The sequence below is a fragment of the Camellia sinensis genome, chromosome 3 (genome assembly GCF_055761805.1).
Source record: "Camellia sinensis isolate YWXY chromosome 3, ASM5576180v1, whole genome shotgun sequence".
Taxonomy (NCBI): domain Eukaryota; kingdom Viridiplantae; phylum Streptophyta; class Magnoliopsida; order Ericales; family Theaceae; genus Camellia; species Camellia sinensis.
The window spans coordinates 180,240,484-180,253,603 of NC_138963.1; the positions used below are offsets into that span (position 1 = coordinate 180,240,484).

Genomic DNA, 13,120 nt, shown 5'->3' on the forward strand with positions numbered 1-13,120 from the left:
CCCTTGCCGGAGTGCCATTCCGTATAGCGTGTTAGATACGCCTTGTTGTTAGCCGATGTCATGGTCTGTCAGAAAGCCCATACCGTTTTGCTTGTTGAACACCCTTCCACCATGCTTTGTCTGGCCTGTCAGCCACCTTTTCAGGATGAACCCAACCAATCGCCGCCACGTGTCTCAGCAGAGGGTTAACCCCAGAACCGGGTATAGAAAACTATCATTTGGTGTCATAACCTTGTCTTGTAGAGAGAGAAGCTCTAGGAGGAAGAAAGAGTTTTAGAGTGAGGAAGTAGATCTTCAAGCTTGATTTCTAGAGATCCAACCGTTAGATCCGCGTTCTAAGGTTAGATTCTTGATCTACTCGTGATGTTCTTTATGTTTATGTTATTGCATTGCATGATTGAAAATGATTTGTAAGCCATGCATCGTTTTGAAGCTCGATTCTAGAAAGAGAAAATGACATTCATGTGTTCTTCAAGAAAGTCTTGTTTTGATCCGAAAGCTTTTCGCCTAGACTCATGTTTTGTGTTTGTTCTTGCATGATTTTCAACTACGGGTACCCAGGTCCATGTTTTCAAACTCATAGCACGAAAATCCCAGATTTGTGATGGCAGATTATGATCAAACATTCGTATTTTTCATGTTCTCACACTCATGTTCTTCATGTTCATCAACAGAGGGAAACCCAGAGTCTCCCGACCTCTTTCCTTGCATGTGGCCCTCGGGAACACACCTCGGCAAGGAGGTGTGGAACCTCGGCCTAGACCTGGTTGGTGCCCAGCATGTTTTCCGAAAACATTTGTGTATATGAGAGACTTGTTTGAAAGCGCATTCAATAGGCTTTGCCATGTGTTGTAGGACTTGGGCTTGTCTCGACCCCGACGTGTGAAGAAACGATGTGAGTGGTATTTCTAATAAAGCTATGTTACACTTGTTTTGATAAATCTCGTCTTGCCTTGTTTTGAAAAGTACTTGATCTAGCATGAATGACTATCCCTATTTTGTATATCAAATGCTATCTTGTTTTGATGACTTGTCTTGACAGTCCTTAGTGCTAGAGGACTCTAAACTTTCGCAGCACAGCTTGTCTTGACAGTCCTTAGTGCTAGAGGACTCTAAACTTTCGCAGCACAGCTTGTCTTGACAGTCCTTAGTGCTAGAGGACTCTAAACTTTTGCAGCACAGCTTGTCTTGACAGTCCTTAGTGCTAGAGGACTCTAAACTTTCGCAGCACAGCTTGTCTTGACAGTCCTTAGTGCTAGAGGACTCTAAACTTTCGCAGCACAGCTTGTCTTGAAACTCTTGTCTGGATATGTCATCACCCCTTGAAATAAGTAGATGTTATTAACATCCAAGGAACATGAAAGCCGGCAAATGAACTTGATTCCCCTCTTGATCGAAAAGTATGCTATGTATAGTTTTGAAAGAAATCTTGGATATCAATCATGCAAAACCTTTATTTCTAGTATCATTCACTGAGTATCCAAGCTCACCCTCTCTATATATATGTAGGTGATGAACAAGAAGGCATTGAGGCCTAGACGTGATTGCCGATGTGTTTTGGGTGCTTTGCCGACATGTTTTGGATTTGCGTTTTGCATCGTCTTGAAGATTATGCTTCTCGGCTTATGTTTTCTTTGTTTGTTTTGGCATATGTCGGCTTGAGAAGCCTTTTGGTCAGGATGTATTTTGTGTTCCATTTTGTTGCATCTAAAATTGTAAGACTTGTAAAGATGTTTGATGTATGGCATTCCATTGGACTTATGCACGGCTCTCATGGACAACTCGGTTTATATGTATATTTTGCTTCCGCTCTTGTAAGCCCCATATTTCATACTCTGATTGTGTGTGATTTTTGTAAGACGGCCTTCGGTAACCTCGGGTTACTGGCCATCACGGCACCAAACTACTAGGGGCGGTTTGGGGGCGTGACATTAAACATCCTTACCCTATTTTTACTTCTCTAGCTTTAATATTGCACAACTTTCTCACAAGGGAAAAACATGATTCAGCTGAAAGTTGTACTCATAAAAAACAAAAATGAAAGTTAAAAATATTAAATGTATAATAGATTTGATTCTAAAAGAGAAGCCTTTTTTCCTCTGTTTTTTGGTCAGATCCAATAGAGAAGATAAATCTCTATGAAAATAATTAGATCATCTGCCACCTTGTTGGAAAGTTCTTAATGTTTTTACTTTCCAAGAACACATCTGAAGAAAGCATGATGATGAAGATGAGAAGTTTATGTAAATATTGTACAAAATATAATGTATTTGGACCCTTGTAATATATAAGAATAGCCCCCCATGTGCTTGTATATGTGGTGCTTTAACAGGTTTGAGGCTTCTCCTTTATTTGCTAATTTCTCTGTTGCTCCTATTGTGCTGACTGCTACTTTTGTACTGGCGCTGCTTAGGTTTTCTGTGTGCCATCATATTAGTGGTGAAACTAAGAAATTAAATTATAAGGAACATTTATTAATTACAATATTAAAAATTTTTATCAAAATATTTTAAATTTTTAGATTGACTGAAAGAAAGATACATATATATATATATATATATATATTATTTGTAATTAATATATGATGGACAGTATATAAAAAAAAAGTCATGGATATAAGTTTTAAAATAAATTATATAATGATAAAGTAATTTTTTATACAAAATTTCAATAAAAATTCAATATAAGAGTAATATCACGCAATCATTGACATATGATATCACCAACTAATAGTAAAGAAACACAGATGATGAACTCTACATGTCAAACATAACTACCAGTTCAATAAATTCTAAATTTTCATTGAGATTAATTCTAATTGTATATCAATAATGATAGACATCACCATTGTATTGAAATTTTCATAAAGAATAATATGACTTATTGTAATATCCTTATTTTCAATATAAAAAAAACTATTATTATTCTCATAATTTTAAAAATGTCAATTGATCTTTCACTCTAAATAATATTTTATAATTTTTTTTATTTAAAATATTTTCTTTATGTTCGCAAAAAAATAAAATAAAATAAAATAAATCCAAAACCTAGGGACCAGTTGTGGCTCCACCACTGCATCTTACTAACCAATCAATATTATGTACTTATATTTACTTGTTGTGTTAGAATGATTGCAATTTTTATTGTATCTTTATTCATTATTCTATTTATTTCAAAATGGCAAGACAATATGATAAAGTTCCAGGATGCACATCGCTCCGAACCTAGTGGGGTTCCAATTACTCCAGAGCAGCTACCTGGGAAGGTGCTCAAGCAAAGGCCAGGATATGTTAAAGGACTTGGTTTGAGGCCTTCGTCCTCGATTAGGACTACCACTGCTTCTAGTGACAGTGACTATGTGAGGCGTCTGGAGATGGAACTAGAAGAGCAAAATAAGGAAATTCAGTTATAAAAAGAGAAAGTTACAGCACGGAAACATGAAATTCAAGCACAAAAAGAGTAAATTCAAGCACAAAATAATTTTGATAGCAAAGATGAATGAGTCGAGTGAGGAGCATTCGGAGATGACAACAAGCATCATGGAGTTTCTTAAGAAACAAGGTTTCAACGGACAATTTAGGGGGAAGGGCATCCCATGAACTCGTAGATCGCCTTTTTGATAAGTCCATCATGCTTTATCTTTTCATTTTTCTCATGTTGGTTAGTATATATTGGTTAAAGCACAACTGTTTAAGAAAGCTACACTTTCAAACTCAATTAGGCTACCTTGTACCAATAAGGAACCTATGCGCCAATCCCTCTTGCATTAACACCATAGCCAGCTCAGCACTTGCTGAAGGGTCTAAAATCAAGAGAAACTTTGCAACATTGTTAAATTGCTAGTACAAACATTGAAAATGATCATAAGATACTGAAATTGTAATGCCCCAAAATAATTTGACATGAACTACCCACAAGTAATCAACATTCACTCAACAATAACAATAATCTGCCCATCTTTACATAATTAATAAAGAGTCCTTACAAAGGTTTTACATGCGGGTATACATTCATCGATACAAAACTTATGAATCTATAGCATGTAAAACATCCATTCTCAAAACAATACAATGCCCTTAAGGGCTTACATCTTCCAAGGCATAAGCTTGGTCACACAAAAAATGGTTTCTACAACCCATACACATTAGCCCTTGGCTCAAAAGAATATCACAAAAATAAAAGAGTAGTACTCTTAGTTTGGCGGGATCACCACATCTTTACCTACACCAAAACCCATAGGGATGAGCACATAGCCCAGTACAGAATCCTTAACAAAGTATGTACATTTATGCAAAAATTTACAATATTTTATGTAGATGCACATGTTATGCCATGCCATTTAAAGGAAATCTCATATTATGCTATTCTTGAAAATCACCATGCTTTCAATCAACATTTATGCAACCTCATTAATTCCCACACTTCCAATTTTTAAATCATAAGGGGACGGTAAATACATCACTGGCAATCCCTAGGCTGGTTTCTGCAAGTAGGCTTAACAAGCACTACCCAGCTGTCATTTTTACCGGTGCTAATCGGAAGGCTCGACACCTATCCGCGCGGTTTTCTGGTCTTTTACCAAGGACACTCAGGCCATCTTATCAAATACAACTACACCCCCTATCCGGACTTACCACGTATTTACCCCCTTTAACATTCTCATAATTCTCATTACAACATAACCGTTCTCAATGTAAATGTTTTTCCAAAACTCATGCCATGATGTATAGAAATGACAAAATTTACATGAAGATATGATGCAACGATGATATTTCATAGCATTTCTTCCTTTACCTTCCTCCAATACCATCACACAATTAATCACATGTTCCACCGGTGTCAATTAACACGTAGCATTAGCCCATCATTATACATATTTCATAACATTCTAGTCATTCCATGATTATGTGAGACTTTCAATATCAACCTCCAAGTTTTCAATTCTCAAAGTCAATGGTGTTCAATAACTACCTTCTCACAATAAATTATTGTTCCATGCCACTAGAAACAATCTTAAAAGTAAATTTTCAATTTCATAGATCAAGGAAATTATCATTTTTCTTACCAAAATGTAAACTCTACACTCACACACCCATTTAAACACAAGAAAAGATGTTTACTCCAAGGATTTCCATGTTATCACAAAAAGCCCCAATTTCAAGGTTTTCACAAAATCTAAACTTTTTTCATCTTCTTTATGAACTCTCTCCATGCATATCAATCTCAATCTACAAGGTTCCACACTTCTCAAACATTCATTAAAAGGAGATAAGATGAGTTTTTCTTCAAGCAAGAATCAACAATTTCTTGAGCCCAAGACTTCATTTTCGAAATACATAGAGGGTTTCACAAAAATCAAAAAAAACTTGCATAAATACACATACAACTCAAAGGAAACCCTACCTCAAAGGTTGATGATGAAATAGAGATGAAACCCTAGCTTCAAGAGGGAGGACTCCTTCACTTTCTCCTACACCCAAGAAGTCCTAGCTTTGATCTTCAAGACTAGAGGATAAGGATGGTGATCTAAACCCATGGCATTTCAAGAATCAAGGAGTTTCTAATGTTTTTTGAGATGATTTCTAGAGAGAAGGGGGAGAGAAATTAGGTTTTTAAGCCCCAAATGAGATACATTTTGGCCAAAAAGGGTATTTAAAAACAGGGGTCTGGACTGCCCAATTGCCGCTCGTGCAGCCTTCCCCACCGCTTGAGCGGCCCACCTTGACCGCTCGTGTGGCCATTTTCTCCGCTTGTGCGCTCTAGACAGTAGCCAAAATTTTGGGTGTCAAACTTGGCCACTCGTGCGGCCCCTCCCACTGCTCGAGCGGTACAATTCCGCACGTGCAGCCCTGGCCCAGCAGCTCAAAGTTTCAACTTCTTCCCCGGCACCCCGAACTCACCCGTGCACCCTCTGTGACAAACAAAATTTCAACACCGGAAGAAAAATATTTGGAAACCCTTTCTGGACACTTCAATTCAACAAGAATAAAAGAGAGTGAAGCGAAGGAAGGAAAGAATAAAGAGAAAAAGAAGGCCGGTCGTCACAACCTTCCCACCATAAGAAATTTCATCCCCAAAATTCGAATAAACCCCCTAAACAAGAGTGTTCTATCAACAATAGTTAATTCAACAACATTAACAATTTACAACATTCATGTTCAACTAACGTTTGGCATTTTCCTTATCATTTTCTCAACAAAATGTAATTGCTCAAGCTAGAATGAAACGAAACATCCATAATAAGGTATTATGCTCTTTATCCTCATTCTTCAACATAATAATTCCTCATATTAAACATTCAGAAATAAACATTCATGGCAAAATGTCTCTCTTTCACAACCTCAAGGTTAGATCAACAACACATACAACAACCTACCATTAACAATCTAACCCCTCTCCCTTCATTACAAGGACACATTACAAATTAAAGCAAACAACTAAACATTTTCAAACAAATCTGGATATTTGGAGCGGACTTCCGCCTCCCTCTCCCAAGTCGCTTCTTCAACTCCATGGTGCCTCCACAACACCTTTACTAACGGTATGGTCTTACCCCGCAACATTTGCTCCCGGTTATCTAGAATTTGAACCGGTCGCTCCTCATAAGAGGCGTCCTCATCTACCTCCAAATCAATCCAATCTAACACATGAGAAGGGTCGAGCTCGTATTTCCTAAGCATTGACACACGAAACACATAGTGAGCCCCCGAAAGTTGTGGCAGTAAGGCTAATCGGTAGGCCACTTCTTCGATTCTCTCCAATAGCTCGAAAGGCCCAATGAACCTCGGAGACAACTTCCCGCTCTTACCAAACCTCATTAAACCTCTCCTAGGGGAGATCTTAAGAAACACGTGATCACCCACATCAAAGGATAAGGGTTGTCTCCTCTTATCGGCATAACTTTTCTGTCAGCTTTGAGCTGTAGCCAACCTCTTACGAATGAGTGCAACTTTCTTGGTTGTCTCCCTCACAATCTCTGGACCCAACAACGGTGTATCCCCTTCCTCGGCCCAACAAACCGGTGACCTACAAGGTCGACCATACAAGGCCTCAAACGGTGCAATCTCGATGCTAGCCTAGTAACTATTGTTGTAGGCGAACTCAATCAAAGGTAAGTGCATCTCCTAAGACCCCTTGAAATCTAGGACACAAGCTCTAAGCATATTTTCCAAAATCTGTATAGTGCATTCCGATTGCCCATCGGTCTGCGGGTGGTAAGTGGTACTAAAGGTTAACTTGGTTCCCAATGCCTCTTGTAGGCTTTGCCACAACCGAGCGGTAAAATGAGGATTCTTATCTGACACAATGGTGACTGGCACCCCATGAAGCCGAACTATCTCCCTAACATACAACTCTGCCAAGTGCTCAACTGAGTCGCTAGTTCGCATAGGAAGGAAGTGTGTGGACTTAGTCAATCTATCGACAATTACCCAAATGGCATCATTGCTCCGTTGTGTTCCAGGAAGCCCAACTACGAAGTCCATGGTCACATGTTCCCACTTCCATTCGGCTATAGGTAAGGGTTGTAAAAAACCCATTGGTCTTTGATGTTCGGCCTTCACTTGTTGACAAGTAAGGCACTTGGACACAAAGGATGCGACATCCCGCTTCATACCCCTCCACCAAAACTGACGGCTAAGGTCACCATACATTTTGATGCCTCCCGGGTGTACCGCAAGGCGTGCATGATGGAATTCCCGAAGCACCTCCTCTCTACAAGATTCAGGCACAAATAAACAGTTTAGGTAGCGTATACTCTAATCCGAGTGAATGTTCAAACCTTTCTCCTCCTTCCCATTGGAGATTCTCTCCCGAATTAATTCCACTTCGCGGTCTCCCTGTTGTGCCTCTACAACTCTACTAATCAAAACAGGTTGAGCACACAAGGTAAACAATGTAGCACTTTCTTCGGACTCACCCAATTGCAACCCAAACTTACCGACTTCACCCAACATACTCCACTCCTGAATGGCCACACTCGCCAGGCTACTCACGGTCTTTCGGCTTAAGGCGTCGGCCATTACATTGGCCTTCCCTAGGTGATAGTGTAACTCGAAATCGTAATCTTCTAAAAATTCCATCCATCTCCGTTGACGTAGATTCAAATCCTTTTGGGAAAACAAATACTTCAAGCACTTATGGTTGGAGAAAACCTCAAACTTCTCACCATACAAATAATGCCTCCAAATTTTCAAGGCAAAGACTACCGCCGCTAGCTCTAAGTCGTGGGTTGGATAATTCTTCTCATGAATTTTCAACTGAAGAGAACCGTACGCTACAACCTTTCCCTCTTGCATCAAAACACAACCAAGCCCATCCCGAGACGCATCACAAAAGACAGTATCCCCCAATCCTCTCTCTGGAATGATCAATATCGGTGCCGTGGTCAATCTAGTTTTGAGCTCCTGGAAAGACTTCTCACAAGCTCACTCCACACAAATTTAACCCCCTTTCTAGTCAATCGAATCAAAGGCGCGGCTAATCTAGAGAAATCTCTTACAACTCAACGATAGTACCCCGCCAACTCCAAGAAACTCCGAATCTCAAAGACATTCTTAGGTTGCTCCCAATCTTGCACAGAATCTATCTTCGAGGAATCTACTGTTACCCCTTCACTTGACACCACATGGCCCAGAAACTTCACCTCGGTGAGCCAAAACTCACACTTCTCAAATTTGGCATAACACTGATGCTCCCTAAGCAAGTCAAGCACTATCCTCAAGTGAGTCTCATGTTCCTCCTTGGAGGTCGAATAGATAAGGATGTCGTCCACGAGACGACCACAAAACGATCCAAGTACTCCCTAAATACTTGGTTTATCAAATCCATAAAGGAAGCCAGTCCGTTAGTCAACCCAAATGGCATTACTAGGAACTCGTAGTGGCCATAACGCGTATGGAAGGCCATTTTCTGGATGTTCTCCTCATAGACTCTCAACTGATGGTACCCTGACCTCAAGTCTATCTTCGAAAAGCAACAAGATCCTCTAAGTTGGTCGAATAAGTCGTCTATCCTGGGTAAAGGGTATTTGTTCTTGACAGTGACTCGGTTCAACTTGCGGTAATCTATGCACAATCGTAACGACCCATCCTTCTTCTTTGCAAAGAGAGCCGGCGCTCCCCAAGGCGACATACTAGGGCGAATGAAGCCCTTGTCTAAAAGCTCTTGGAGTTGAATCTTCAACTCATGCAACTCTGCGGGTGCAAATCTATACGGCGCCATAGAAATTGGTGCCGTTCTAGGTACTAAGTCGATGGTGAACTCAATCTCCCGGTGGGGTGGCAAACTAGTAAGGTCCTCGGGAAACATTTTCGGGTATTCACACACTACCCTTGGCAACTTAACTCAAGTTTCAACACTCTCACCATCCAAGAGAGTAGCTAGAAGGCCGCTAAGCTCGTTCCTATTACGAGGATCAACGACTGGTGACAAAAACTCTATCAACCCGGCCTCCCAAAAAGTAAAAACAATCCCCACTCGTGGTGCACACCGGTGACCCTCCATTGAAAACAATCAATTATTGCCTGATACGATGACAACCAATCCATGCCCAGGATGACGTCAAAACTCGACATGTCTAACAACACAAAAGCAAACAGAAGTCTGCATTCGGCAACCTTTATCTCACAATCACTACATCCCTGGTCTAGGTCAATTGTACCCCCAATTGGTGTCTCAACTCTGAGTGGAGACACTAACTGTACCACTTCTAACCCCAATGCAGATGCGAATGCAGCAGATATGAATGAATGAGACGCACCCGTATCTATCAACACACTGGCCAATGAATTACACACAATAAATATACCTCTCACAACTAAAGGTCCTGGCAACTGCTTTAGCGCTGTAACAGCATACACGCGCCCCTGAGGCCTCTGGTCAACCTACTCATCCCTCGAAGCGTAGGCCTGCTGTATTGACTGAGCCAAAGCGGCTTCCTGGTGGACTCTCGAAGCCTGGACTGAATGGGTCTGCTGATGACTCCGAGTCCGCCTCGACCCAAATGCGCCAGATGCGCCTCCCAACTGCAGGCAAGCTCTCCTCATGTGCTCTGACTGACCACACTGGAAACAAGTAGGCCCCTGCCCCCTACTCTGAGACTGGGACTAACTCTGGGATCGGTTTGGTGGTGGTGATGGCAACATCTGCTGTGCTCCTCCCTTCTGCGGACGTGCAAAGGCCTTGTGACCCGGTAGGCCACACTTGAAACAAGAGAACCCGCTCGATGCACCTTTTCCCGAGCCCGTACTAGGCAAGGGAAAGGTAGATCTAGATTGTTGCAGCTGAGACTGGGATGAAAAGGTGCTCTTACTCTTTTTGTTGGGCCTAAAGTCCCCCTGTGACCCTTGGCCCCTAGACCTCGAAGCTCGAAGTCTCTCTTCTTCGGCCTCCACCGTAATCTCCACATGTGCAGCCGCCTCCACAAGGCGATCATAATTCCGGATCATGTTCCCGGCAACCTTGAACAAAATCTTCATCCTCAACCTCTGCTCAAATTCAAAGCAACGGCGCTCCTCCGTCGCTACTAACTCCGATGCAAACCGAGACAAGCTAGAAAAGGCTGCTTCAAATTCGGCCACAGAGATGCAAAGTTGCTTAAGATCCTTGAACTCCTGCCTCAACCTCTCCCTAGCAGTTGGAGGTAGGTACTTATCTTGGAAGGCCGTCACATATGCCTCCCATGTCGGTGCTACCTGGCCCTTTGCATACTTTCACCATTGGCCGACGTCATCTTTGAGGTAATAACTAGCATGGGTCACCCTCAATTCACCATCATCTATATGGAGCATATCAAAGGCCTTCATGGTTTGTTCCAACCATTCATCCGCCTTCTTTGGATCGGGGCCGTCATGGAACTCATCCGGCTTGGCCCTTAAAAACTCCCTCATGAGGAAGCTAGCTCTAGTCTCCACAATATTTTCCCTCGCTTGGGTCTCTGCCCTCAAAATGTTCATGGACTCCCTCAAAGCCCCTGCCATCTCCCGGGCTAGAGCCCCCATTACGGCTTGGCCAGCTTGCCCCACTTGTTTGGCCATGTCGGTTTGGCCTAAACCCTCCTCTTGTACCAGGACCTCTTGGATCGGCACCTCAAACACACCCCGGCGACCTCGACCTCGCCTTCCACCCCTACCACCTCGAGTTCGAACCCTTCCTGACATCCTAATTAAAGAACAAGACAGATAATTTAGAACATAATTCCAAATGTGCTCGCAACTTGCCTCACACGTTAAACTATAATAATTACATGCATATATCACACAAACAATTTAATTCACCCCACATAAGCACTTAGTCACATAAACACATATGAATTATCCTTTAGTGATGAGATTCGTCCCTCGAGAAACCAAGAATTCTTAGTAGAATGAGTATTGATCAAGTACCCTTCTAATAAGACCTCAAGAAATCTAATAGACGCGAATAACATTCCAAAAGTCTAATCCCATACCCACGTAGTCACATAAGCATGCTATCACATAATCACAAATAAGAAAAACATTTCCTAATCATGTGAAATGAACCCATTGTGGTATGACAACCATTTCCCACGAGCCCCAAGTATTCAAACCCGGTAGCTCTGATACCAAGTTGTAACGCCCCGAAATAATTTGACATGAACTACCCACAAGTAATCAACATTCACTCAACAATAACAATAATCTGCCCATCTTTACATAATTAATAAAGAGTCCTTACAAAGGTTTTACATGCGGGTATACATTCATTGATACAAAACTTATGAATCTATAGCATGTAAAGCATCCATTCTTAAAACAATACAATGCCCTTAAGGGCTTACATCTTCCAAGGCATAAGCCTGGTTACACAAAAAATGGTTTCTGCAACCCATACACATTAGCCCTTGGCTCAAAAGAATATCACAAAAATAAAAGAGTAAAGTACTCTTCTCAAAACATCCACGCCCTCAGTTCGGCGGGATCACCACATCTTTACCTACACCAAAACCCATAGGGATGAGCACATAGCCCAGTAGAGAATCCCTAACAAAGTATGTACATTTATGCAAAAATTTACAATATTTTATGTAGATGCACATGTTATGCCATGCCGTTTAAAGGAAATCTCATATTATGCTATTCTTGAAAATCAATAAGCTTTCAATCAATATTTATGCAACCTCATTAATTCCCACACTTCCAATTTTTAAATCATAAGGGGACGGTAAATACATCACTGGTAATCCCTAGGTTGGTTTCCGTAAGTAGGCTTAGCAAGCACTACCAAGCTGTCATTTTTACCGGTGCTAACCGGAAGGCTCGACACCTATCCGCGCGATTTTCTGGTCTTTCACCAAGGACACTCAGGCCATCTTATCAAATACAACTACACCCCTATCCGGACTTACCACGTATTTACCCCCTTTAACATTCTCATAATTCTCATTACAACATAACCATTCTCAATGTAAATGTTTTTCCAAAACTCATGCCATGATGTATAGAAATGACAAAATTTACATGAAGATATGATTCAACGATGATATTTCATAGCATTTCTTCCTTTACCTTCCTCCAATACCATCACACAATTACTCACATGTTCCACCGGTGTCAATTAACACGTAGCATTAGCCCATAATTATATATATTTCATAACATTCTAGTCATTCCATGATTATGTGAGACTTTCAATATCAACCTCCAAGTTTTCAATTCTCAAAGTCAATGGTGTTCAATAACTACCTTCTCACAATAAATTATTTTTCCATGCCACTAGCAACAATCTTCAAATTATATTTTCAATTTCATAGATCAAGGAAATTATCTTTTTTCTTACAAAAATGTAAACTCTACACTCACACACCCATTTAAACACAAGAAAAGATGTTTACTCCAAGGATTTCCATGTTATCAGAAAAGCCCCAATTTCTAGGTTTTCACAAAATCTAAACTTTTTTTCATCTTCTTTATGAACTCTCTCCATGCATATCAATCTCAATCTACAAGGTTCCACACTTCTCAAACATTCATTAAAAGGAGATAAGATGAGTTTTTCTTCAAGCAAGAATCAACAATTTCTTGAGCCCAAGACTCTACTTTCGAAATACATAGAGGGTTTCACAAAAATCAACAAAAACTTGCATAAATACACATACAAC

General features: G+C 40.8%; 1 protein-coding gene across 1 annotated transcript; it reads right to left on the reverse strand.

Moving 5' to 3' along the window:
• Nucleotides 1-6,437: 6,437 nt before the first annotated feature.
• On the reverse strand, nucleotides 6,438-6,818 carry LOC145822067 (uncharacterized). Its single transcript, XM_082918654.1, has one exon. The coding sequence runs from the start codon at nucleotides 6,816-6,818 to the stop codon at nucleotides 6,438-6,440; it is 381 nt and encodes a 126-aa protein (XP_082774780.1).
• Nucleotides 6,819-13,120: the final 6,302 nt, after the last annotated feature.

Bases quoted from the DNA above. Each gene is read 5' to 3' on its own strand.
- LOC145822067 (XM_082918654.1), bottom strand. From the start codon at position 6,818: ATGAGGTTTGGTAAGAGCGGGAAGTTGTCTCCGAGGTTCATTGGGCCT.